This window comes from Heterodontus francisci, chromosome 14, assembly GCF_036365525.1.
Source record: "Heterodontus francisci isolate sHetFra1 chromosome 14, sHetFra1.hap1, whole genome shotgun sequence".
NCBI classification, from domain to species: Eukaryota; Metazoa; Chordata; class Chondrichthyes; order Heterodontiformes; family Heterodontidae; genus Heterodontus; species Heterodontus francisci.
The window spans coordinates 42589229-42616313 of NC_090384.1; the positions used below are offsets into that span (position 1 = coordinate 42589229).

At 44.1% G+C, this 27085-nt stretch overlaps 1 protein-coding gene across 5 annotated transcripts in view; it reads left to right on the plus strand.

Moving 5' to 3' along the window:
- Positions 1-27085, plus strand: part of nap1l4b (nucleosome assembly protein 1-like 4b) — a 131375-nt gene that overhangs the window by 46068 nt on the left and 58222 nt on the right. For all 5 annotated transcript variants that reach the window (XM_068046081.1, XM_068046080.1, XM_068046076.1 and 2 more), the window contains exons 4-7: positions 3580-3679; positions 11648-11789; positions 14431-14511; positions 15908-16039. In XM_068046081.1, coding sequence (XP_067902182.1) covers positions 3580-3679; positions 11648-11789; positions 14431-14511; positions 15908-16039 — 455 coding nt within the window. The remainder of the gene's footprint in view (positions 1-3579; positions 3680-11647; positions 11790-14430; positions 14512-15907; positions 16040-27085) is intronic.

Genomic DNA, 27085 nt, shown 5'->3' on the forward strand with positions numbered 1-27085 from the left:
ACAAATACATGAATAGGAAGGGAATAGAGGGATATGGACCCCGGAAGTGCAGAAGGTGTTAGTTTAGGCAGGCATCAAGATTGACGCAGGCTTGGTGGGCCGAATGGCCTGTTCCTGTGCTGTACTGTTCTTTGTTCTTTTGTTCTTTATTCATAAACTACATCAGTCTAAATTATTTGATGTCCATAAAGGTGTTTGTTTTTTAAAACCAAAACAGTTTCCAGTTCTTTTACCCTCACTGGAACAGATTTGATCACAGATTACAGTGTAAATAGTTAGTATTTTGACAGCATAAGTGATTATTTCTGATTTTATGTGGAATGTTTCCATGAGACTTGTGCATCTTTTTCTGCTGGAAGTGAGAGATCACAGGGTACAGTTGGTCCTTTTCCTTGTTTTCTCTCACTTTACCTTCCACTTTTGAAGGCATTGGCTTCTGGGTACATTCCATGTATAGTGGCAGCTCTTCTGTAAGTTGACCAAGCAATTTTTGTGCTGATGAGTGTCGGTGAGCTATTCGACTACGGAGGGCATCACTTTCCAGCAGGGGTCACCAAGGAATGCTAGTCAGCACAAACACTAATTTCACTCCACCCTCTCTTTCTGGGGCAAAATGTACTGTTCATTCCCTGCCACCAACATACTACTGGGTTAACTGGAAATAAACTAGAATTTCATGTTTTCCGGTTTAAATGCTGTAATCTTAGTGCTATCCGTTAACATCTCAATTTCATCCAGGCTATTGAGGGAATAGATTACCTTTTTTTAAAAAAAAAACAGGAATTAGTGGTTATTGAATTTTCCATACTTTTACACAGTAAAAGGTAGTGTGGATGCGCAGTATTTGTTATTTTACTGTGTCAGGAAATGTTGGATGGAAGGTGTTTGCTGGAGTATGCTCTGTCTTAGAGTGGACAACAGCAAGGAATGCAGATCCCTTTAGAAGGAGTTGAGGTAGCTTGAGTTGCTAAAACATTGGCTGTAATAAATTGTGCAGCTGCATTCTGCTTTATGTACAGCGTAAAAAGAGAAAATGAGCCAATATATATGATGGGTCACTGACCTGAAACGTTAACTCTGCTTATCTCTCCACAGATGCTACCAGACATGCTGAGTATTTCCAGCATTTCTTGTTTTTATTTCAGATTTCCAGCATCTGCAGTATTTTGCTTTTATTGTGTATATATAAAGGGCATTACTTGAACTGTTAACTTGCCTTTATTTTTCAAATGCCTCTTAGCAATCCTGGCATTTTCTGTCACGTTTTCCTGCATTTGTAGTTCTTTTAATCACAAACACTAAAAATGTATTTTAAATTCTGATAACATGAATAATAAAATTGCTAGTGTAAAGAAAAATTAGTCTTTAAAAAGTGCTTCTGTCACTGACAAAGCTGTTTCTGATTACTATCATCTGCCTATCACCAGAGAGCCCCACTGCTCTCACCATCTGCCTGTAGATAAAATGTTTTCCCCAATTCATTTACTAATCAGCTGTGAAAACTCCATTCTCTTTTCAAAAGCATAGTGCTGGAAACACTCAGCAGGTCTGGCAGCATCTGTGGAGAGAGAAAGAGAGTTAACGTTTCAGGTCTGTGACCTGATGAAAAGTTGCAGACCTGGAACGTTAAGTTAACACTCTTTGTCTCCACAGATGCTGCCAGACCTGCTGAGTGTTTCCAGCACGTTCTGTTTTTGTTTCAGATTTTCAGCAATCACAGTATTTTGGTTTTATTCCATTCACTTCTCCCCTCGGCTGCACCTGTTTCAGTGCTGTTGAACTGGGGCCCCCCTGCCCCGATTCTGCCTTTGACACCTCATTCCTACTAAATTGCTTGCTGTTTTCCACCTCTGCCATTCCTGTGGTACAGTCCCCATCTTAGTTTTCCAAAATCAAAACTTGATGCATGGCTAATGTAATGAATCATGGACCGATTTGACTCTGCCATTACCATGTCTTGCTTCGTGCAGCCAAAACTGCTACTACAGGATCATTCTGGAAGGCAAGGGCAACCTCAGGCTTTTCTCCATAACTGGAGGAGGAGATTCAAGAGTGTGCGGTCTAGGTTGCAGAAGGTGCATTCGGCTTCCAGTGGTGAGGCAGAGGTGGGCATGAGTGGAGGGAATCTACGAGAGGCAAGAGTTGGAAGAATGGAGAATTTGGGGGAGGGAGGTCGTCAGGCATGATGAGGTTATAGACAAATGAAGGTACTTAAACTTGAGCTGGAGAATTTTTAAATTGATGACAGTAGTTGGGGGGAGTGCAAGAGCCAGTGTAGGTGATCAGGGGCAGGGTTGATGGATGTATGGGACTTGGTGTAGGCTGGGATATGAGTAGCGAAGTTTTAGATAAGCTGAGGTTTTCAGAGGGTAGGGGATAGGGAGCTGATAGGACAACATTGGAATAGTCAAGTCTGGCAGTGATGAAGGCATGGATGAGGGTTTCACCAGCAGATGGTTGGTCCAAGGCAAAGAGGATTGATGTTTTGAGACACTAGCTGAAGCTTTTTGAACCCTTTGATCTATAACAAGTACCAGTGTATAACTTGTGGCCATTAATTAGATCCACTTGAACTCAAGTAGCTTCAGCAGTAGCTAGTGCCACAAAGTCACATCTTTCTAGACAGATGCATTCCATTTAACAATGTTAATTCAGAGTTGCTCAATTGAAGCGATCTGAATTCACATTTTTGAAGACTACATTCCCAATTTATTATTTGCTTTGTTCAACTTAATTTTTCTTCATTGCAAAACAGCTTTAAATTGACAGGAGTAGAAAGTACATTTGACAAAGTCATTATCACTGACTGCCATCACATTATGTTGGTTACTTCCTCAATACGTCTGTTCTCTTCCATGTTGGAACATACAGGACCCTGTTTGGGCCTCATCTAGGATACTTTGTCTAGTTTTGCTCCCATTACCTGAGTGAAGTAAAGACCCTAGAAAAGTTTGAGTGTGTCACCGATACCTAGCTTAAAGGCCCTCAGCCTTCCACAATAGGCTTAGAGAGCTGGGACCTTTTACTCTCAAAGCATATACTTTGGGGAGATTTGATTGAGATCTTGAAAATATTATCGTCACTGATTTCCTGGAACTCCTTTTGATCACCTTTAGGGGTTGGGAGGCAGATACCAGATTTTCTTCCCTTCCTAAATTAACCTAGTGTTTTTTTTTAAAATGTTACTTACATGAGATTATGTAGCTGACTGGATGGAATTGGGGAATGTGATCAGTGCAACTTGAATGCACGGGGCAGTCTCTGGACCAGGTGGTTTCCTGCAAGATATTTTTGTATGTGCCCAAGAGGAGTATCCAGATTAATTTGACTTGGGGCCTTTTAACAGAGTTTGAGCATTGAGCAAAATTATCAATGTAGAGTTTTTCGTTGATTGCAATACATTTAAAAACCAGACAATATATGGTACGACCAAGATAAATTGTGATGTTGTGCTATATGTGATTTCTGCCAATTCACTACCTGTTGTATCCAGTAGGAAGGGTTTGGAATGGGAGCCATTTGTGATTTTTGTCAGTGCTACCACTTTATTTTGACCCCATCAATCCTCATGTGTTTCAGCAAAATTGACAGCCCAGGTTATGCAGAACCCACAGGTCTTAGCAGCTTTACAGGAAAGACTTGACAGTGTCACACACACTCCTTCCAGCTACGTTGAAACGTGAGTACATCTGTGCACACATAGTAAGATTGTTTAAAAGTTAAGGTTTGTAATCTCTAGAAGCATGTTCTTTGGTTGCAGCCATTGAAGCATTATAACGTATCCTTAGTACTTGTTTGAATTCCAAACAAGTTTGAAACTAGTTTCAAAAATTTGAATTTCAGCTACTCTCCTCTGCCATTGCTTATGCGTAGCCTGGGACCTGGTGTGTGTCTTTTTTGCAATGGTCTCATTGTGGCCTAAAAATAAGAGATTCACTAATTGGGAAACTCACTGAGCCAATATATCATGACTAACACAACATAAAATACTACACCATGAAAGGCTTTGCGCATAATTTATAATATTTTCATACTATATAAAATTTAGGGTGGAAATACCTTCATTCATCCCGCCTCATGCTTTGCTTTTTTTCAATGGATTGCATAATTATGAAGTTTTTTTTCCTCCCATGGTGAATTTTTAGTTGTTGAAGCTGTTGGTATTCTGCACCCACGAGGGTTTTTTGAGCCTGTGAATGAGCACCTTGAACATGCTCTGGATCTGATTGACAAGTATTTCTGCGTTCACATTTGGACTCAATATCAAGACAACTCTAACAATTGTTCCAGCCTGAATACAAACATCATATTCATCATTTTTCTTGCTTGTCCAGCATTTGTAAACAAACAATATAACACTCAGGCCTAATTGTAGGATCCTTTTGTACCTGATGACTGTGTAGGTGGGTGTTCTTGGTGTTGCAATTTCACATGAGCAAGGTTCAAACTAAAACTCCCATGGTGCATCTCTTGCACATTTGTTCACATTAGCTGGAAATCCACAAGTGAAATGTCCAGTTCTGGGACTAGGTAGTCCTGTGCACAGGCAGCTTGTATGAATGTTTAAAATTAAATGACTAACATTTTGGATAATTGATGATTTCTAATCAAGAGCAAAGCTTTATGAAGGTGAAACTTTGGAACACAAAATTAATTTCCCTATACCCTACTGTACACCCAAGTTGCTTTTCCAGCACAATTTTTTATTTGCCTTACAATTGTAAGACAGTTACAATTTTAGAAATTTCATTAATCTGCATTATTGGGCGGGGAAATTCTTCTCACATTCATTAAAACAAAATGTAAGCTTCCTTTTTTCCAACTTCTCCAAACCGTTAACACTTCGAGTCAAACAATTTGCATTTATCTAGCACCTTTCATATCCATAGGACATCCAAAAGTGCTAAACAATCAATGAATTACTTATTGAAATATCATCTTTTGTAAGTAAATGTGGACACAACAAGGGCTACAAATAGCAATGAGATGGATGATTATTTATCTCCTTTTAGTGGTGGTTGTAGAGTGAATGTTAGCCAAGACACCAGGAGAGTAGCCTGCTTTTGGAGAAAAAAATGCCTCCTCTTGTACATCTGCCTGAATAGGCAAGAGGGACCCTAGTTTAACATCTCATTTGAAAGATGGCACTAATTAGAACTCTATGCGACCAATTCCTCTAGGAACCAATAGCTCCAAGAATATAACATGTTTAGTATATGATGTTCTCTACAATGTCATGCGCCAATGCAACACTGAAGGAGTTAGCTAAAGAAATAGGGCTGGATTTTCAAATCAGGGTCCAATGCCCAGATAATTTCTGGGTCCCGACCCCGCGCTCTTTCTGCGTCACTCATGCGATGCAATCTTCAAATGCTAATGCCCTAATTGGGCCATAGGTGATTTCAGTGCTCAATTAATAGCGCTGAGCTCTGCGAGGAGACGAGAGCTGTCTGTTGGAGCAGGAGCCTCAAAAGCAGCTGGCAGCCATGATGGGGTCTGCCGCTGCCTTGAACAAGAAAAAAGGTAGGATTCGGAGGGCCAGAAGCCGCAGCATGCAGAGAATTGGCCAAATGGCCAGGCAAATGGAATAGCGCCCAATCTCTTAGTTATGCACTTGGCAAAAAATTCTGTTCCTTATGAAAAGATTTGCCGCTCCCCACATTGAGCATGACAGCTGTGCACTAACGTGCACCATACTGTTAGGGTTGGCGATTCCTGCTTTGAAATTTGCCTCCTGTTCTTGTCCAGCCTGTTAACAAGCTCCTGAAGGAGACGAGTGGGTTCCCTGTTTTTTTTTCCCCTCCCACCCTTGCCTATGAAAATTGAGTTGGGTCTGCGGTGTCGTGATCCAACTGCACCCTCCGGGAGCGCAGTTTTCACTGCGTGCCTGCACTCCTGCTTGCCCTCTACTGCAATTGAAAATCCGGGCCATCAAGTTTTTAAAAAAAAAATAGGTATAACAGGGTGTGCTTGGAGCGTCAGCATAACTAAACCAGGATCAAGATATTTCTATTACAACTCTTAATATCTCCAGATACTTTTTTCACACTCATTATAAAAATTAATTCTCCCTAAGAACCAAAATGTGACCTTGTGTGCAAATTAATCTATGGTAATGATTATTGTTTTATTGATTTATTTAGAGATACAGCACTGAAATAGGCCCTTGGGTCCACTGAGCCTGTGCCGACCAACAACCACCCATTTATACTAATCCTACATTAATCCCATATTCCCTACCACCTACCTACACTAGGGGCAATTTACAATGGCCAATTTACCTTATCACCTGCAAGTCTTTGGCTGTGGGAGGAAACCGGAGCACCCGGCGAAAACCCACGCGGTCACAGGGCGAACTTGCAAACTCCACACAGGCAGTACCCAGAATTGAACCTGGGTCCCTGGAGCTGTGAGGCTGCGGTGCTAACCACTGCGCCACTGTGCCGCCCTGTTGAAGTACACAATGGCAACAATCCTGGTTAACACCGTATGTTATCTTTCTAATTGAACTATGCCACTGACAGACTGTATCTCATGCTAAAATGGTGAATCTTGTTTACTTAAATTTAAACAAGCCAGAGAAAACAGCAAATTTTACTAAATTGCAGCATTTCAGTAAAAGTCCCTCTTTCAAAATAATAAATGTCTTTAATCCCTTGCATATGTCTTTAGTATATAGCCAGATGCTTTTCGAGGTTTTACATGAGACTGGATGCTTATGGAGCACTCTACTGGCTTCAGCTGATTAGCTGCATTCAACTTGTTAACTGCCTGGAGAAGTAGAAATACACAATCATTTCACTAAATGCAATTCTCCTTCTCTCTGCTTTTGTAGTCCACACTGAGACAAAGGAAGAGCAAAAAAGATACTGTTCACAATTTAAACCATCAGTCACAAATAGGTTCGAAGACACAGTGGCTGTCTACCCTACCAATTCATACTCCAGCAGAAATTAACCAAACTGTTAGACCTTATTTACAAGGCCCTCAATGGGATTGTTGCAAAGTTACAGACAGATGTATAAGTGGCCTGGTTTCTAATACCTCACTGGACTTGGCAACTACTCATGCAGAAGTGTATGTTGGGTAGTAATTAATTATACTGTCCTGACAGTTTGTTATGGAGTCTCCTATTCCCCATGCAGAGATGTAAGCACAACAGGAACTCTCTGAGCATGCAATTGCATAAGCCATTTTAAAGTGACTATAGTACCGGCTAACTAAGTGCCCATAAAGGAAGATTAAAACAATGAAATGGAAAAGGATAGATCTCTGATCTGTCATCTGCCCTCGTTTCATGATGCTTCTAAAAACTGCAAGGAATTTTTAAATCTCTGAAGAACTCATTGTATTTGACAGATGTTCCTGGTAATTTATTGCCATAATTAAATACTGAGTAATACTGTAACTTCTTGTTCATTGGGGTCAATTTCCACATGCACAGTAAAGACATTAAGTTCTACCTCTCCACCACATCATTGTGTTGTCAGATGGTCTGTCCAATCTCCAGTTAAACATTGGGAAGACGGAAGCTACTGTTTTCTGTTGCCACAAATATCCCCCCTCTGGCCATTGTTTCAGGGTGAAACAGATTGCTTGCACCCTGGCGTCTTATTCAACTCCTAACTGACTTTCTCTCCCTATTTCCAACTCTTAACATCATCCGCCTCAGCCCATCTGCTGCTGAAATACATGGATTGGTCACCTCCAGACTCAACTATTCCAATGCACTCCTGGCTGCTTTCCATCCTCAAACCTCCATAAATTTCAGCTCAAGCAAACCATTTCTGCATGTGTCCTATCTCACACCAAGTCCAACTTGTCCTCACCCTTGAACTATATTGGCAAAAATGCTTAAGAACTAAAAATTTTCCCCTTGTGTTTAAATCCCTCAAGGACCTTGCCCCTCCCTATCTCTATAATCTCTTCTCGTCCTATGATTCCTCCTCCCCCAAACTTTCAGTTCCTCATTCTGCCCCTTTGCACATGTCCTCCATCCCTCCTGGACCTTGGCAGCCATGCATTCACAATCTAGAGCCCTCCGTAAATCCCAGCCTGTCCATCCTGTCTAATCCTTAAAACCAAACTTTTGGCTACCCCTGCTAATGTGTCCTTCTGTCACAGCATCTGATTATACCTCTGAACTGCCTTGATATCTCTTTTGAAGACATTAAGTTATGTCCCTGTATGAGTAACTTCTCCCATTATATTACTTGAGCACAAGTCAGTAGAGCTGCTGCATAATGGTAAAAGTCAAGAGTTTATGTTGAAGGTCATGTACCAGTATGGTCACAGGCCTGATGCCTAGTCTAAACCAAGTTGAGTAATATAAGCCAAAATGGGATGGGCATTTGTTGGGGTGGGGGGCGGGGGTAGAGTGGAGGGGTGGTGTTGGTTTACAGTGAGGGTGCTGCAAGTACTCTGAAAAGCTATAGGCAAGAGCGGTGAAAACCAACCAGGGTTCCATTTCCTGTTTGCTTTCCAGTGGTACTGCTGGAAAGTGCATATTTGGTAAGAAGGGATCAAGCTTGGCTGTCATGCAGCCATGATGTTAAAAATAACCTGACTGTATTCATTGCCTAAGCTCATGTAAAGAATGACCATTTGTGAGAGTTTTTGGAAGGCTACCTGTGTTCATGAAACCGTACACCAACATGAGTCATCCTCTCTGGGAGAGGAAAAAACTGTAGTTGAAAACTAGTTGAAGCAATGAGTTTTAAACAATAGTTACATGTTTGGCTTCTCCAATGTTGATTCACTTTATTTGTATTCTGCTCTTGTCCGACATGTACAGGATAAACTGTTCCAATAAATTTGTTATTTATGAAGAATATCTATCAGGAGTTCTTCAGGAACCTTTTTTTTTAAAAAGATAAAGAACCACTTCCATTTCAAGTACTGTATCAGCATAAAGCAGTGGTTCTTGAATTGTGGTCAACGAGGGTCCAAAATGCAAGTCACTGACCCGAATGCCACGACCAAGCCCATATGAGAGAACAGACCAGAACCCTTGCATGACGTTGCACAATTAGACTGGCTCCCATGTGCGTGGCAGAAGTCGTGATGAGCATGAGCAATAACAATACAGTTTTAGAAGCAAGATTTTATTAACAATTGATATTGTTCGATATAGATGTAAGATAACTATGAGTTTTTCAGAAGACGATTGTGATTTTATAAGTGTTTCAAATACATGTTCTCTTGTAGTATTAATGTTTATAGTATGAAAGTGTTTATACTTTTGTTTCTGGCATGAATTAACTTAATTATGATAAATCATGCACATGAATTTATTACATTTAGCCAAAAAACCAAAATATTTATAGTTTCCATAATTTTCCATGAATTGAGTTTTTTTGTGGTGGCAAGTGAAAGCAGGTGGGGTAGGACTGGTAGGTGGACCATGGGGTCTTTTGCCCCATCTAAGTGGTTTGTGGACGACAAAGTTTGAGAACCGCTGGCATAAAGCATCCCCAGCCATTTATTGCAGATTCAGTGTAAAGTTCACTCAACTCTGCTCCAACAACGTGCCTCAGTGCAAATATCCTGCTGGGTGAGTGTGATATCTTATTTTCCACACCAGCGACCCTGCAACCTTAAGTGAAACTGTTAACTGTTGAGTTATGGTCAGTTTTGTGCTGTGGTTGGTTCCCACTAAGCAAATGGATTGCGACTGCCACAAACATTCTACGTGTAAGGTGTTTATTGCAGCAGATGTGCTGAGGTAGAGCAACGACAGGCAATGTTAGAGCTGCAAGTAGGCATCTTTATGATGGTCAGAGTATGGGATTAGTAGTTCTGCTCAAGGTCAAACGAGACACTAAAGTTGTGAACCATCAGACAGTAGGGAGGTGGTTGGAGAAATGATACCAAGTTTGTGGCAAGAACTAAAAATGAGGGATTTATTTTTTCCCAGTATTTAGCTGTAGGAAATTGCAGCTCATTCAAGAAAGTTTCGGACAATCTGCCTGCCACCACAGAGTCAGTGTAAGGTTTGAGGGGTACAGCTGGGTGTCATCTGCACACGTAGAAACTGACCCCATATCTGTAGATTTCACCAGTGGGCAGCATACAACTAAGGAAGAGGGGGGTGTCCTGTGTAGATCGTTGGCACCTCTCGTGTCTCCAATTTAGGAGTGACAAGAGAAGCTATGACTACAACTCGATTGATCAGTGGAGCCAAGCAAGGGCAGTCCCAACCAGTTCGGCAACATTAGAGGAGAATGGTGTGGTCTACCTGTTAAAGAAGGAAAGGCATGTCCTTACATACACATTGATTACAGCTGTATCAGAATGCTGCAGATCTGTAATACATATACTTAAAAATGTCTCATTCGTTCCTGATGATGAAATTTTGGCACAGAAGCTTTGCCTTTCCTGCTCTTTCAGATGACCCTTGATAGCCCAGATAGCCAACTGAGGATGAAATGTAATTAAAGTTTCTATGTCTTTGCACTGTTCGTAACCTGTTGCTTGTGACTTCTCTTGCGTCAGGTTCCATTCCAGTGCCACATCAATGCAACAAAAACCGTGGGCTGAAATCTGATCTGCAGCTTGGCCTGGTCAGAGTTGAAACATTTTTATTCTTTTGTATATTGGATAGCAGAACAGGTCAGCCAGAGGTGACTGTAATCAGAGCAGATGTCTCATGAAATTGATCCTTCTGATTGCTGGTATCAAAACTGAAATCTTGCATATTCACTGTTCAGATCCTATTTCCTCAGATAACAAACTGAAGGTGAAATGTAATTGGGAAGTCATAGTCTGTGCACTGTTAGCTGGTAGCAACACTTTCTGTTTCCCTGCTGTAACAATCTAACAGACACATGGCCAAGACTTGTAGCTCAACCTAGACTGAGTGGGGAACATGTTCCTATTCCGAGAGAAAATATAGTGAAGTTACTTTTAGAGCGAGATAGACTTTTCCTAATCACCAATTGAAAACTTTATTTGAAAGATACATATCAAATCCTGAAAATTCTGAAATGGAAGTATCTCCTCTTTTTCCACCGGTTTCCTTTCCTAAAGCTGTTGATTGCTTGCTAGGGTATGGTCCATGCCCTTTGGCACTCAGTGAGCATTAGCAGGATGTTGACTGCAGAGAGCATTATAGCTTGTGATCATCCAGTATTCATGCTTGCTTATTTCAGGAGTAGTGGTTGGACGATTGAGTGGGAGCCCTGGCTAGTTTTACCCTCTTACTCTGGGGTGCTGAGGTCAATTGCAGCACCCTTACTAGGGTTGCCAACTCTCCCGCATTGGCTGGGTGTCTCCTGGAACTGAGGATCGATCTCCTGGTGCTAGTGGATGTAAGTGGATATAGAGTAGTAGTTTTTTTTTAAAAAAGAATTTGCAGCACATTTATAGAAGTTGTACTATTGCTTTAATTTTTAGCATGAGCATTGACATGGCTGAGAGCAAGTGATTTAATTGGAATCACTAAATGTGTTGGTGGTGTGAAGGAGCTGAATTAACAATGTGGAAGTTGAGGTGCCACTATTAATGCTTTGGAAATTAGGTAATTCAACCCCCTCACACTGTTTAAATTCAGGGTGTGGGAGAAAGTACATTCTCTAATTACTAAAGGACAGAGGACATTGTAAGCTACATTTCCTGTTTGTTATCTGATATTAACTGTTTTGCACAGTTTACCCAAAGCTGTAAAGAGAAGAATAAATGCCTTGAAACATCTTCAGGTCAAGTGTGCCCATATAGAAGCCAAATTTTATGAGGAGGTTCATGAATTGGAACGGAAATATGCAGCCCTTTACCAACCGTATTTCGAAAAGGTATGAGTGCTTAAGTGATAAGGTATTTGTACATTGCTTGTAAAGTAACCCCTTAACTGTCTTTGGCCACCGCTCTGGCATTTGGTAAATATATTAGGATTTGTTTGTAACCATATCAATTTTATAGATACCACAAATTTTTGTATTAAATGTATTTTTTTATCTTTGCTTTCATGTGTTTGTCATTTCTCCATTGTGTGTAGATGTAGCAATTTAAAAAAAAATTACCTTTCTGCTTATTAATATGAGCGATGTTAGTGCTTGAAAAATTTGCTTTATAATAGTATAACAAAGTTAGGTTAAGCATCAAGGTTCAAGTATGGCATTGCAATATTGTAAGTTTTCAACCTGGAACATTGAGGCTATTACTCAAAGGAAGACTGACCTGTATTTATATAGGACTTTTCACAACCACTGGATGTCTCAAAGCACTTTGCAGCCATTGAAGTACGTTTGAAGCGTAGTCACGACTGTAATGAAAGAAACGCGACAACCAGTTTTGCACACAGTAAACTTCTGCAAACGGCAGTGTGATCAGATAATCTGGAGTTTTTTGTGATGTTGATTGACGGATAAACATTGGCCAGAGCACTGGGGATAACTCCCCTGCTCTCCCTCGAATTAGTGTCATGGGATCGTTTACATCCACCAGAGCATGTAGATGCGACCTTGGTTTGACGTCTGATCAGAAAGATGGCACCTCTGACAGTGCAGCACACCCTCAGTACATATGGTACGAGCACAAACCAACAGTCTTGTTCCCGATTCCTTTGGGTAGCTTGGGATGGCTCAGTTTATCCCTTGGATGCTTTTGGGGATACCAGTTGCTGTCCTGGGCTGTTATCATTCCATATTCAGTTGTCCATTTCTTGCCCTAGCTTAACTTACCTTGCACGTACGTTATCTTGTTTAGCATTCTCCAAAGAGCAAGTCAAGGCACGCCTAGCTGCCTCCTTATGAACAGCAACCCCAACTGCCCCATCTTCCCCTCTCGCTGACCAGCACATGCGCAGGGGCCTAATCTTGTCACAGTTACATTGTGCCCTTTTCATCAAAACTCATCCTGATATGTCCCTCATTCTGCTGGCACCTCCTCCTTTGAGCTCCTTGCCTGATTATACCCTTCACACCTCCTTTTAAAATCTTCATTCTTTACCACCCACCCAAGCCCCACACCAATTTCCTCACTCAGCCTCTACACTGAACGACTTCTCTTCCTTTTGTCATTTCAACCTCCATTTCAACTCGCTTTGTTATCTCTCAGAATTCACTGTCTTCCTGTCCTCCCTCAATCTGTCCTGCCATATAAACTCTTCTACCCATATTCACAATCAGCCCCACCCTGGAACACCAGTATTCATACCTGGTGATTTTTCTGTAATTTAGTAGCATGGTTTATTTGGACAATCTGATAATGAAACAGCCCATACCAGCCTACATCAGCGCCTGGATAACGTCCAGACTTGTGCTAACAAGCAACAATTTTAACTTTTGTGCCAAATAATCATCTCAAACAAGGGAAAACCCAGCCATCTCCCTGTGACCCTTAACAGCACCACTTTTGTCAAACCCCTCTTCCAGCAACATCCTGGATTTGCCATTGATTAGCTATGACAATAATATGGCTATGAGCAGGGCAGAGACTGGGTACCCTTTAGTGGGTGAGTGGCTCAGGTTCTTCAAGTCAGGAGTGTGGTGAAACTATTAACTCACTTGAATAGGTGCAACTGCAACAATAAAGAAGCTTAATCATCCAGGACAACAGTTTGTTTAATCCCTACTCCTGCCCCTGGACTTAATATCCACCCCTCCATCACTGGAACAGTATGTACAATCTGCCATTCGCCAATGCCATTCAAATGCAGTGTCCCTCTCCTGCAATCTTGAGGACTGTGGAAAATGAGAACAATGTCACAACAGCACCATCACCTCCAAGCAACACATCATCCTGACTTGGACACTTATTGTCATTCCTCATTGTCGCCGGATCAGTATCCTGGAGCTCCTTATATAACAATGTTGTCGGAGCAACATTAGCACTAGGGCTGCAGCAGTTCAAGGAGAAGGCCCACCACCATCTCCGAGCAAGGAATGCACCTTACCAGTGTCAACCAACATCTCAATAACAGAAAAATACATAATTAGGATTTCTGAAAGAAATGTTATCAAATGCACCACGTGACAATGTTTTCTTGGCTGCTGAGGCTAGTAGATTGGGGTAATCTCTGGAGGGTGACAGATCTGGGTTGAAAAGTCCATATGTGGTGACGGGCAAATAACTGTATTCGCCTTATGGTGTTTGAGAGCAGGGATTATTCATGCAGAACTTTGGCTGGGATCAATTCATGGTAATGTAGACAATGCAATATCTGCAAGAAGCAAGCTTAATATATAAATGGCCCTTTCTCATTCCATGCTATCTTGCACTCATAAGAATTGGTACTGTATATTAAAAACTTGTAAAGGAGAAATATACTTTTACACATGTTAATGTGTTGTGATTTTGCTGTTGTGTGGGAATGTACTAGATCCAAAAGTACTCTTGCATTCCATCTGGTCATTTTTTAAAAAATCATGCTTTCTCATATATCCCAATCATTTGTAATCTGTTTGTGGCTCATAGTAATTTTTCTTTTCACAGAGACGAGACATAACAACAGGGAATGTAGAACCTACAGATGCAGAATGTGAATGGCACAGTGAGGAAGAGGAAGAGTTAGCAGTAAGTTTCATTTAGTTGTGGAGATATGTTAAATCCATTACTGTATTCACAGATCTGCCCAACAGTGGCATTTCTGCGGGCCTGTTCTCCGATACAGCACAAGCGATATGTAGAGTAAGAATGCGCTCACTTCCCCAACTTTTTGCTCATGGTTTCAAATGCATTTATTCTTCTCATTTTGCTTTTCTCAGTCTCACTGCTGAGGACTGAACAGTGCAATATGTTAGACACTAGTCTTTCACCTCTGTGACCTGGCTGTAAATTCGGGAACAAACATCCTCGCTGCTGTAAGAATCCTAAAAAATTAATCTGGGCAGTTTGTTCTAGATGGCGCAAATGCACTTAATATAGCACTAACTGCCAGTAAATAGTAAAAATCAGCCAAAGCCACAGTATGTCCGATGTGAGAAATAGAAAATGTAATTTTGGTGCAGCAAGGGACACTATTCTGATATTGGGCTCAAGTACAATGGTGGAGCAGTGTAAAGGAAGCTTTGTCCAATGGCTGCATTTGCTGGCAACACAATTTCTAGGTGGTGCAGTACTGGCACATGTGCAATTGCACCCTCATTGACTGAAACATTGATGCCTGCGACATCCCGGGCAGCTGCCAGTAAGAAAAATGGCGCTGTTTAATTTGACGCAAAAAAACAAATTGAACCCAAATCCCTTCAGCTCTCAATAGCCACAATCACCGCCTCCACTCCCTCCTGCGATTGCTGCCTCAATCACCGCATTCGGTTTTCTGCTCACACACGAGCCTGACTGCTCGCTTCCTGCCTCACCGTGCTCGCCACTCGCTCTCCTCTTTCCCCCCCCCCGCCAACAACCCCCACATCTGCTGACTGTCCGGGCAGCGAGAGTGGGGATGAAGCGGCGAGCAGTCAAGTGTGGTGGGATGGAGCGGTGAGGAAGGGGTGGCAGCGGCAATCGTGGAGCAGGGAAACTGAAACAGGTGATTGAGGCAGTGATTGTGGGAGTGGGCGGGGAAGAGAAACGGTGATTGCGGGAGGGAGCGGGGAAGCGCAGTGGCGATTGAGGCAGGGTTAGTGGGAGGGTGCAGGATACTGTTGGCGGTGGGTTGGAGGCAGTGGCGATCGCAGCCATTGAGGGGGGAGGTAACACTTGTACTTCATTATGTAGTGACATCGCTGTGCACATGCACAGATTCAGACTGGCAAGCTGACAAATATTCGGATGCACTGATGACATTGGCGATCGCTCTGCACAAGTTCTGCGTTGTCAGGAGACACTCTGTTCTGAAAATGCACCCTTCACTAGTCAGTGAAACAGCTTCTAGTCCAGTTTGCTTTATGATCATTGCAGCATGATGAACTGATACAATTATCCTGTTTTGGAATGTACTGATTAAGATTAAATGTGTTTGTATAAATAGGAAGAAATGAAGAAAAAAGCAGCAATAGAGGAAAAGAAGGAAGAATCTGAACAGGAGGAGAATCCTAAAGGAATTCCTGAATTCTGGGTCACGATATTCAGAAATGTAGACATGCTGAGTGAGCTTGTGGAGGTGAGCAAGGGAAGGATATCATTAGCATGTGCTGCAGAGTATTTTTCTTCAATTTTATTTTCCCTTTTTAGGCAGCAAAACCATTTAGCTGTGGATTTCATTTTCAACTCTTGACTTTTAATGCTATGTTAGCAGTGAGGTACTTCTATGAAATAGAGACAGTTTCACATAAATGTTCACTCATGTTTCATTAAAATGCATATATATAGGTCACAAACATTGAACAGATCTAGTGCCTGATCATCGGGTTATAACCATGTTATAAACTTTGTGGAGATCAAAAAACCAAAAGCATCAAATTTACCAACTGACCCCAACAGAAAAAACAAACAGGCAAGCAAGATTCCACTCCTATAAATTTACTCCAACAATCAAACCAAATTCAACATAAATTAAACATGTAATAACAGACAAATCACAATCAATATTATATAGTTTACAGATTACGCGTTGAACTGGGCAAATTACGGGCCATACCCAACCAGTCCGTGTTTGCAAAACTCAAAACACAGTGTCCAACATTAGATGTGATTCTGTGATTGGATAACATTTGCTAAATAATCCGCAATGTGCTAAGAGTTATGCTGACAACCAATTGAAGATCGTCAGTAGGGCTTGCAGTGTGGTGCATTTGCATGTGTGGTTCATTCCTCAGGGCAATGCCTTGACCAGAGTCATGCTGCCTGGTTTAAGTTTCAAACAAAACTTGGCAGTTAACTGTCAGTCACCGTAAACTGGTGCATTCTCCATGGCAACACCTCTACCAATCAGAGTTCGCTTGCCAACCAATCAGCGCACTCTTCTCATGCACTATAAATTGTTTTCCCTTTGATTGGTTAATCTTGCAGATTGTCCGGATGAGTGCAGGACGAAAAGCTTCGACAACATGTCTCTATTTTCAGCAAAAATAAATCTCTCAAATTTACTAGGCAGTCCTCTCAGCAAAGATGGCACCGAACAGCCACAAAGTTCCTCAAAACTCTAAGCTACTTGAGGTAGATTTCCAGCTCCTGTCCTCCCAGACGCAGACACAGATATAATGCATTCTCGCTGATAGGGAACATTGCAGTCTTCCTTTCAGTGTTCCGGTCTTGAACATCCTTGTCCCTGCTCGTGACATACTTGATGGCATGGTTCCACCAGTATTTTTAAGTCACCAAAAGGAGCTGCTGCAACTCCAATTTGCCAATGGCCAGTTCCCAGAATCAACTTTCTCTCTCTCTGCAGCTTGTTTGCCAAACAAAAACCTGCAGCCTGCTTGAACTCTGCAATGTTGAAATCTGAGCTTGGATTCCTCTGGTCAAATGACTGTCTAATCTGGTTCCAACAAGTTTGAATTTCCGCAGAAACATGAAGTTTTTAGTTTCACTTTTTTAAGTTCGAGTCTGTCCCAAATAAAACAAGCTTTGAGACCAGAGTCAGAGGACCCAACCAGAATTCAACAAGTCATCTGTTGCAACAGCAGTCTGCACATGCTGCTCCACTGGTTATGCGAACCCCAAACTCCATCACAGCTAGCATTGCTATACATCATGCTACCATTATCATCTTCTCTTGGGCACTTCATGATAGTGCCACATCAGGAATTACTTTTTTTTTCTATCCAGGTGCTGATTGATTTCGAAATGTTTTTCTCTTGTCTCCCCCTTGCATATACTTTGTGTTTAATCTCTGCATCATGTACCATCCTTTAGCTAAGTTGGTAGCAAAGGACCCTGTGTAACCAATTGCGAAGAAGTCAGTCCATGAATCATGATCTCCAGTTTTTTGTTTCATTGCTTTCATGAAGTATCTCCCTCTGGTCTCAGCCGAAATCAGGGAATCATGCATAAGAGACGCGATATGGACAGAAGATGACCTTGTTTATATGTTTTAACTTCATATATATTTTGAGTCAGAGTTAAATATTTATACGCTAAATAGTAATTTCCTCAGACTGGCGATAGACTCTTAAGTAACATAGCCTATCGAGCTTAATATCCAAATATATGTATGGGGGATGGCAGTGGCATAGTGGTAGCTTCACTGGACTAGTATCCCAGAAACCCAGGGTATTTCTCTGGGAACATGGGTTCAAATCCCACCACAGCAGAAGGTGGAATTTCATTTCAATTAATAAAATCTGGAATTAAAAGCTAGTCCAATGATGACAAAGTTCTCCTTAATAACATCTGGGGGCTTGTGCCAGAGTTGGGAGAGCTGTCCCACAGACTAGTCAAGAACAGCCTGATATAGTCATATTCCCAAATCATACCTGACAGACAATGTCCCAGACACTGCCATCGCCTTCCCTGGGTATGTCCTGACCCAGCAGAGGTGGTGGCATAGTGGTACACAGTTGGGAGAGAATTGTCCTGAGAGTCCTCAACAGCGACTCCGGACCTCATGAAGTCTCATGGCATCAGGTCAAACGTGGACAAGGAAACCTCCTGCCACCTACCGCCCTCCCTCAGCTGATGAATCAGTACTGCTCCATGTTGATCACGACTTGGAGGAAAGCACTGAGAGTTGCAAGGGCGCAGATTGTATTCTGGGTGGAGGACTCCAATGTCGGTGGATCAGATTAAAACTCTGCAGTCCTGCCACATCCAGTTGTGAATGGTAGTGGACAATTAAACACTAACAGGAGGAGGAGGCTGCACAAATATCCCCATCCTCAATGAAGGGGGAACCCAGCACATCAGTGCAAAAGAAATGGCTGAAGCATTTGCAACCATCTTCACCCAGAAGTGCTAAGTGGTGGTCCATTTCTGCCTCCTCCTGAGGCCCCCAGCATCACAGAAGCCAATTCGATTCACTCCACGTGATATCAAGAAATGGTTGAAGGCACCTGGCAACATCCCAACTGCAATACCAGAGACTTGGGCTGCAGAACTAGCCGCACCCTACCCAGGCTGTTCCAGTACAGTTACAACACGAGCATCTACCCGTCTATCTGGAAAATTGCCCAGGAACGTCCTATCTACAAAATTCAGGGCAAATCCAATTCGGTCAATTACTGCCCCATCAGTCTACTCTCTATCGTCAGCAAAGCGATGCAAGATGTTATCGCCAGTGCTACCAAGGGCCACTTAAATAGCAATTACCTGCTCATCGATGCTCAGTTTGGGTTCTGCCAGGGCCACTCTGCTCTTGATTTCATTACAGCCTTGGTTGAAACATGGACAGAAGAGCTGAATTTAAGAGGTAAGGTGAGAGTGATTGCTTTTGACTTAAAGGCAGCATTTGATCGAGTGTGGCATCAAGGAGCCCTAACCAAATTGAAGTTGATGGGAATTGGTGAAAATTCTCCACTGGTTGGAGTCATACCTAGCACAAAGAAAGATGGTTGTGGTTTTTTTTTTTTAAGAATTTTTTAGAACATTACAGCGCGGTACAGGCCCTTCGGCCCTCGATGTTGCGCCGACCTGTGAAACCATCTGACCTACACTATTCCATTTTCATCCATATGTCTATCCAATGACCACTTAAATGCCCTTAAAGTTGGCGAGTCTACTACTGTTGCAGGCAGGGCGTTCCACGCCCCTACTACTCTCTGAGTAAAGAAACTACCTCTAACATCTGTCCTATATCTATCACCCCTCAACTTAAAGCTATGTCCCCTCGTGTTTGCCATCACCATCCGAGGAAAAAGACTCTCACTATCCACCCTATCTAACCCTCTGATTATCTTATATGTCTCTATTAAGTCACCTCTCCTCCTCCTTCTCTCCAACGAAAACAACCTCAAGTCCCTCAGCCTTTCCTCGTAAGACCTTCCCTCCATACCAGGCAACATCCTAGTAAATCTCCTCTGCACCCTTTCCATAGCTTCCACATCCTTCCTATAATGCGGTGACCAGAACTGCACGCAATACTCCAGGTGCGGTCTCACCAGAGTTTTGTACAGCTGCAGCATGACCTCGTGGCTCCGAAACTCGATCCCCCTACTAATAAAAGCTAACACACCATATGCCTTCTTAACAGCCCTATTAACCTGGGTAGCAACCTTCAGGGATTTATGCACCTGGACACCAAGATCTCTCTGTTCATCTACACTACCAAGAATCTTCCCATTAGCCCAGTACTCTGCATTCCTGTTACTCCTTCCAAAGTGAATCACCTCGCACTTTTCCGCATTAAACTCCATTTGCCATCTCTCAGCCCAGCTCTGCAGCCTGTCTATGTCCCTCTGTACCCTACAACATCCTTCGGCACTATCCACAACTCCACCGACCTTAGTGTCATCCGCAAATTTATTAACCCACCCTTCTACACCCTCTTCCAGGTCATTTATAAAAATGACAAACAGCAGTGGCCCCAAAACAGATCCTTGCGGTACACCACTAGTAACTAAACTCCAGGATGAACATTTGCCATCAACCACCACCCTCTGTCTTCTTTCAGCTAGCCAATTTCTGATCCAAAGCTCCAAATCACCTTCAACCCCATACTTCCGTATTTTCTGCAATAGCCTACCATGGCTTTTCCCTGATCCTACCTACTTATCAAACGCCTTACTGAAATCCATATACACCACATCCACTGCTTTACCCTCATCCACCTGTTTGGTCACCTTCTCGAAAAACTCAATAAGGTTTGTGAGGCACAACCTACCCTTTACAAAACCGTGCTGACTATCGCTAATGAACTTATTCTTTTCAAGATGATTATAAATCCTGTCTCTTATAACCTTTTCCAACATTTTACCCACAACCGAAGTAAGGCTCACAGGTCTATAATTACCAGGGCTGTCTCTACTCCCCTTCTTGAACAAGGGGACAACATTTGCTATCCTCCAGTCTTCCGGCACGATTCCTGTCGACAATGACGACATAAAGATCAAGGGCAAAGGCTCTGCAATCTCCTCCCTAGCTTCCCAGAGAATCCTAGGATAAATCCCATCTGGCCCAGGGGACTTATCTATTTTCACACTTTCCAAAATTGATACCTCCTCCTTGCGAACCTCAATCCCATCTAGCCTAGTAGCCTGAATCTCAGTATTCTCCTCGACAACATTTTCTTTCTCTACTGTAAATACTGACGCAAAATATTCATTTAACACTTCCCCTACCTCCTCTGATTCCACACACAATTTCCCACTACTATCCTTGATTGGCCCTAATCTAACTCTAGTCATTCTTTTATTCCTGATATACCGATAGAAAGCCTTAGGGTTTTCCCTGATCCTATCTGCCAATGACTTCTCGTGTCCTCTCCTTGCTCATCTTAGCTCTCCCTTTAGATCCTTCCTGGCTAGCTTGTAACTCTCAAGCGCCCTAACTGAGCCTTCACGTCTCATCCTAACATAAGCCGCCTTCTTCCTCTTGACAAGCGCTTCAACTTCTTTAGTAAACCACGGCTCCCTCGCTTGACAACTTCCTCCCTGCCTCACAGGTACATACTTATCAAGGACACGCAGTAGCTGCTCCTTTGAATAAGCTCCACATTTCGATTGTTCCCATCCCCTGCAGTTTCCTTCCCCATCCTACGCATCCTAAATCTTGCCTAATCGCATCATCATTTCCTTTCCCCCAGCTATAATTTTTGCCCTGCGGTATATACCTGTCCCTGCCCATCGCTAAGAACATAACCGAATTGTGATCACTATCACCAAAGTGCTCACCAACATCTAAGTCTAACACCTGGCCGGGTTCATTACCTCGTACCAAATCCAATGTGGCATCGCCCCTGGTTGGCCTGTCTACATACTGTGTCAGAAAACCCTCCTGCACACACTGGCCAAAAGTGACCCATCTAAGGTACTCGAACTATAGTATTTCCAGTCAATATTTGGAAAGTTAAAGTCGCCCATAACAACTACCCTGTTACACTCGCCCCTGTCGAGAATCATCTTCGCTATCCTTTCCTCTACATCTCTGGAACTATTTGGAGGTCTATAGAAGACTCCCAACAGGGTGACCTCACCTCTCCTGTTTCTAACCTCGGCCCATACTACCTCCGTGGACGTGTCCTCAAACGTCCTTTCTGTCGCTGTAATACTCTCCTTGATTAAAAATGCCACACCCCCCCCTCTTTTACCATCTTCTCTGTTCTTACTGAAACATCTAAATCCCGGAATCTGCAACATCCATTCCTGCCCCTGCTCTACCCATGTCTCCGAAATGTCCACTACATCGAGATCCCAGGTACCAACCCATGCTGCAAGCTCACCCACCTTATTCCGGATGCTCCTGGCGTTGAAGTAGACACACTTTAAACCAGGTTCTTGCTTGCCAGTGCCCTCTTGCGTCCTTGTAACCTTATCCCTGACCTCACTACTCTCAACATCCTGTACACTGGCACTGCATTTTAGGTTCCCATTCCCCTGCTGAATTAGTTTTAAACCCCCCCCCCCCCGAAGAGCACTAGCAAATCTCTTCCCCCCCCCCCCCCCCCACCTCCAGGATATTGGTACCCCTGTGGTTCAGGTGAAGACCATCCTGTTTGTAGAGGTCCCACCTACCCCAGAAAGAGCCCCAATTATCCAGGAAACCAAAACCCTCCCTCCTGCACCATCCCTGCAGCCACGTGTTCAACTCCTCTCTCTCCCTATTCCTCGCTTTGCTATCACGTGGCACGGGCAACAACCCAGAGATAACAACTCTGTTTGTTCTCGCCCTAAGCTTCCACCCTAGCTCCCTGAATTTCTGTCTTAAATTCCCATCTCTCTTCCTACCTATGTCGTTGGTGCCTATGTGGACCACGACTTGGGGCTGCTCCCCCTCCCCCTTAAGGATCCCAAAAACACGATCCGATGGTTGTTGGAGGCCAATCATCTCAGGCCCAGGGCATTGCTGCAGGAGTTCCTCAGGGTAGTGTCCGAGGTCCAACCATCCTCAGCTGCTTCACCAATGACCTTCCCTCCATCATAAAGTCAGAAATGGGCATGTTCACTGAGCATACGCAACTTCTCATACTGAAGCAGTCTGTGTCCATCTGCAGCAAGACCTGGGTCTATATGCAGCAAGACCTGGACACCATTCATGCTTGGGCTGATAACTGGTGCAAATGTTAATTACCACTTAAGTGCCAAACAATGACAATCTCCAACAAAAAGAAATCTAACCATATCCCTTTGGCATTTAGCGACATTACCATTGCTGAATCCCCCACTATCAACATCTTGGGGGTTACCGTTGACCAGAAACTAAACAGCCACATAAATACTGTGACTTCAAAGCAGGTCAGAGGCTGGGAATTCTGTGGCAAGTAACCCACCTCCTGACTCCCCAAAGCTTATCCACCATCTTTCTTTTTCTTTTTCTTTTCTTTTGGGCCTCCTTATCTCGAGAGACAATGGATACGCGCCTGGAGGTGGTCAGTGGTTTGTGAAGCAGCGCCTGGAGTGGCTATAAAGGCCAATTCTGGAGTGACAGGCTCTTCCACAGGTGCTGCAGAGAAATTTGTTTGTTGGGGCTGTTGCACAGTTGGCTCTCCCCTTGCGCCTCTGTCTTTTTTCCTGCCAACTACTAAGTCTCTTCGACTCGCCACAATTTAGCCCTGTCTTTATGGCTGCCCGCCAGCTCTGGCGAATGCTGGCAACTGACTCCCACGACTTGTGATCAATGTCACACGATTTCATGTCACGTTTGCAGACGTCTTTATAACGGAGACATGGACGGCCGGTGGGTCTGATACCAGTGGCGAGCTCGCTGTACAATGTGTCTTTGGGGATCCTGCCATCTTCCATGCGGCTCACATGGCCAAGCCATCTCAAGCGCCGCTGACTCAGTAGTGTGTATAAGCTGGGGGTGTTGGCCGCTTCAAGGACTTCTGTGTTGGAGATATAGTCCTGCCACCTGATGCCAAGTATTCTCCGAAGGCAGCGAAGATGGAATGAATTGAGACGTCGCTCTTGGCTGGCATACGTTGTCCAGGCCTCGCTGCCGTAGAGCAAGGTACTGAGGACACAGGCCTGATACACTCGGACTTTTGTGTTCCGTGTCAGTGCGCCATTTTCCCACACTCTCTTGGCCAGTCTGGACATAGCAGTGGAAGCCTTACCCATGCGCTTGTTGATTTCTGCATCTAGAGACAGGTTACTGGTGATAGTTGAGCCTAGGTAGGTGAACTCTTGAACCACTTCCAGAGCGTGGTCGCCAATATTGATGGATGGAGCATTTCTGACATCCTGCCCCATGATGTTCGTTTTCTTGAGGCTGATGGTTAGGCCAAATTCATTGCAGGCAGACGCAAACCTGTCGATGAGACTCTGCAGGCATTCTTCAGTGTGAGATGTTAAAGCAGCATCGTCAGCAAAGAGGAGTTCTCTGATGAGGACTTTCCGTACTTTGGACTTCGCTCTTAGACGGGCAAGGTTGAACAACCTGCCCCCTGATCTTGTGTGGAGGAAAATTCCTTCTTCAGAGGATTTGAACGCATGTGAAAGCAGCAGGGAGAAGAAAATCCCAAAAAGTGTGGGTGCGAGAACACAGCCCTGTTTCACACCACTCAGGATAGGAAAGGGCTCTGATGAGGAGCCACCATGTTGAATTGTGCCTTTCATATTGTCATGGAATGAGGTGATGATACTTAGTAGCTTTGGTGGACATCCGATCTTTTCTAGTAGTCTGAAGAGACCACGTCTGCTGACGAGGTCAAAGGCTTTGGTGAGATCAATGAAAGCAATGTAGAGGGGCATCTGTTGTTCACGGCATTTCTCCTGTATCTGACGAAGGGAGAACAGCATGTCAATAGTCGATCTCTCTGCACGAAAGCCACACTGTGCCTCAGGGTAGACGCGCTCGGCCAGCTTCTGGAGCCTGTTCAGAGCGACTCGAGCAAAGACTTTCCCCACTATGCTGAGCAGGGAGATTCCACGGTAGTTGTTGCAGTCACCGCGGTCACCTTTGTTTTTATAGAGGGTGATGATGTTGGCATCGCGCATGTCCTGGGGTACTGCTCCCTCGTCCCAGCACAGGCATAGCAGTTCATGTAGTGCTGAGAGTATAGCAGGCTTGGCACTCTTGATTATTTCAGGGGTAATGCTGTCCTTCCCAGGGGCTTTTCCGCTGGCTAGGGAATCAATGGCATCACTGAGTTCCGATTTGGTTGGCTGTATGTCCAGCTCATCCATGACTGGTAGAGGCTGGGCTGCATTGAGGGCAGTCTCAGTGACAGCATTCTCCCTGGAGTACAGTTCTAGGTAGTGCTCAACCCAGCGGTCCATCTGTTTGCGTTGGTCAGTGATTATGTCCCCCGATTTAGATTTGAGGGGGGTGATCTTCTTGATGGTTGGCCCAAGAGCTCTCTTCATGCCATCATACATTCCTCTGATGTTTCCAGTGTCTGAGGCCAGCTGAATATGACTGCATAGGTGTTGCCAGTAGTCGTTTGCGCAACGCCTAGCTGTTCTTTGTGCAGTACTTCTGGCTGCTTTAAGTGCTGCGGATGTTAAATCGCTGGGGGCTTTCTTGTAGTTCAAAAGTGCAATGCGCTTAGCGGCTATGACAGGTTCCAGCTCTTCATTATGAGATTGAAACCAGTCTGCATTTCTCTTCGCACTTTTGCCGTAGGTGGTCAAAGCTGACTCATAGATGGCGTCTCTGATGTGGGCCCACTTGGTCTCAGCATCCCCTGTGGGAGTGTTTTGAAGGGCTGTTACAAGTGAATTTAGAAATTTTTGTAACAGCTGTGGGTGAGAAATTCTGCTCGTGTTGATGCGCGGGTGGCCCTTCTGCTTGGAATGATGCAACTTCTTTGGTCTGAGTCTAACCTTGCTGCACACCAGGGAGTGGTCGGTGTCGCAGTCCGCACTGTGGAAGCTGCGTGTGATTTGAACACTGTTTAAGGCGGCTCGCCTTGTGACAATGAGGTCTAGCTGGTGCCAACGACGTGATCTTGGGTGCCTCCATGAAACCTGGTGACAGGGTTTAGTGTGAAAGAACGAGTTGGTGATGCAGAGGTTATGATAGGTACACAACTCAAGCAGTCTCTGCCCGTTCTCATTCATCCTTCCAACGCCATAGCGCCCAAGGCAGGAGGGCCATGAGTCATGGTCGGCCCCAACCCTGGCATTAAAGTCCCCCAGCAGGAATAGGTGTTCGGTGTTGGGGATGCTGCTAATGATATGGAGTTGTTCATAGAACTGGTCTTTAGCTTCAGGTGCGGAGCAGAGTGTTGGAGCATAGATGCTGAGTAGGTGTACTGGACCAGAGGTGGTGAGCAGTCGGATGGACAGTATGCGTTCCGAGCCATTTGAGGGAGGCTCTATCATGCTGAGCAAGGAGTTTCTGATGGCGAAGCCCACTCCATGCTGTCTTGGTTCTTCAGGATCCCTGCCCTGCCAGAAGAAGGTGTAGTCTTGCTCTGCTAGAGAGCCACTCGCGGGGAGGCGAGTCTCCTGAAGTGCTGCAATGTCCACATTGAATCTACTGAGCTCGTTGTTAATGATGGCGGTCTTCCGAGAATCGTTGATTTGTGTAAGGTCTTCCGACAGGCCAGGACACATAGTTCTGACGTTCCAGCTTGCAAAGCGAAGGGCTGGTACCTTCTTTCCTTTTTTCATGTTGTTTGGTGCGGTGTATCAGTCCACCTTTCGGGCAATGACCCTGAGCTCCAAGCACCCATTGAAGCAGGCAGACTGTGGCGGGACAGAACCTTATTGACCGGGGGCTGCCCGGTTTGAGGCGGGCGGTAGCTGTCCAGTGAGGTGCAATGACCTCTCCCACCGACAAAGGCAACCCGTGGCGCCCAGTTTCTACGCCAATTTATCTGGACTTATAACCCGTAACTGCTGCCTTCCGTGTTGTTTTAGTCGCTGTGAGGCAACTATGGAGTGACCTCTCCATGGCGCATGCCTGGGCAAATTTATGGAGGTTGAGAGTTGCCCAGTCGTCAAAACCCCCCTCTCGGCCTTTCTGGTGGGGTCCAAAGGAGTGCAGGACACGACGTTTGGCACCAGTATGGCTGCAGGAACTGCCGGAAACATGCCAAAGGTGACACATGACCGCCTACGGGGTTCCGCTCCGGATTTTCTGTTAGGGTTTACTCCCTTAGCCTTGGTCTCTCCCGAGACGCCCACAAGGCAGTGGGGTTGTTGGGGCCCCTACACAGGTGTAGGAT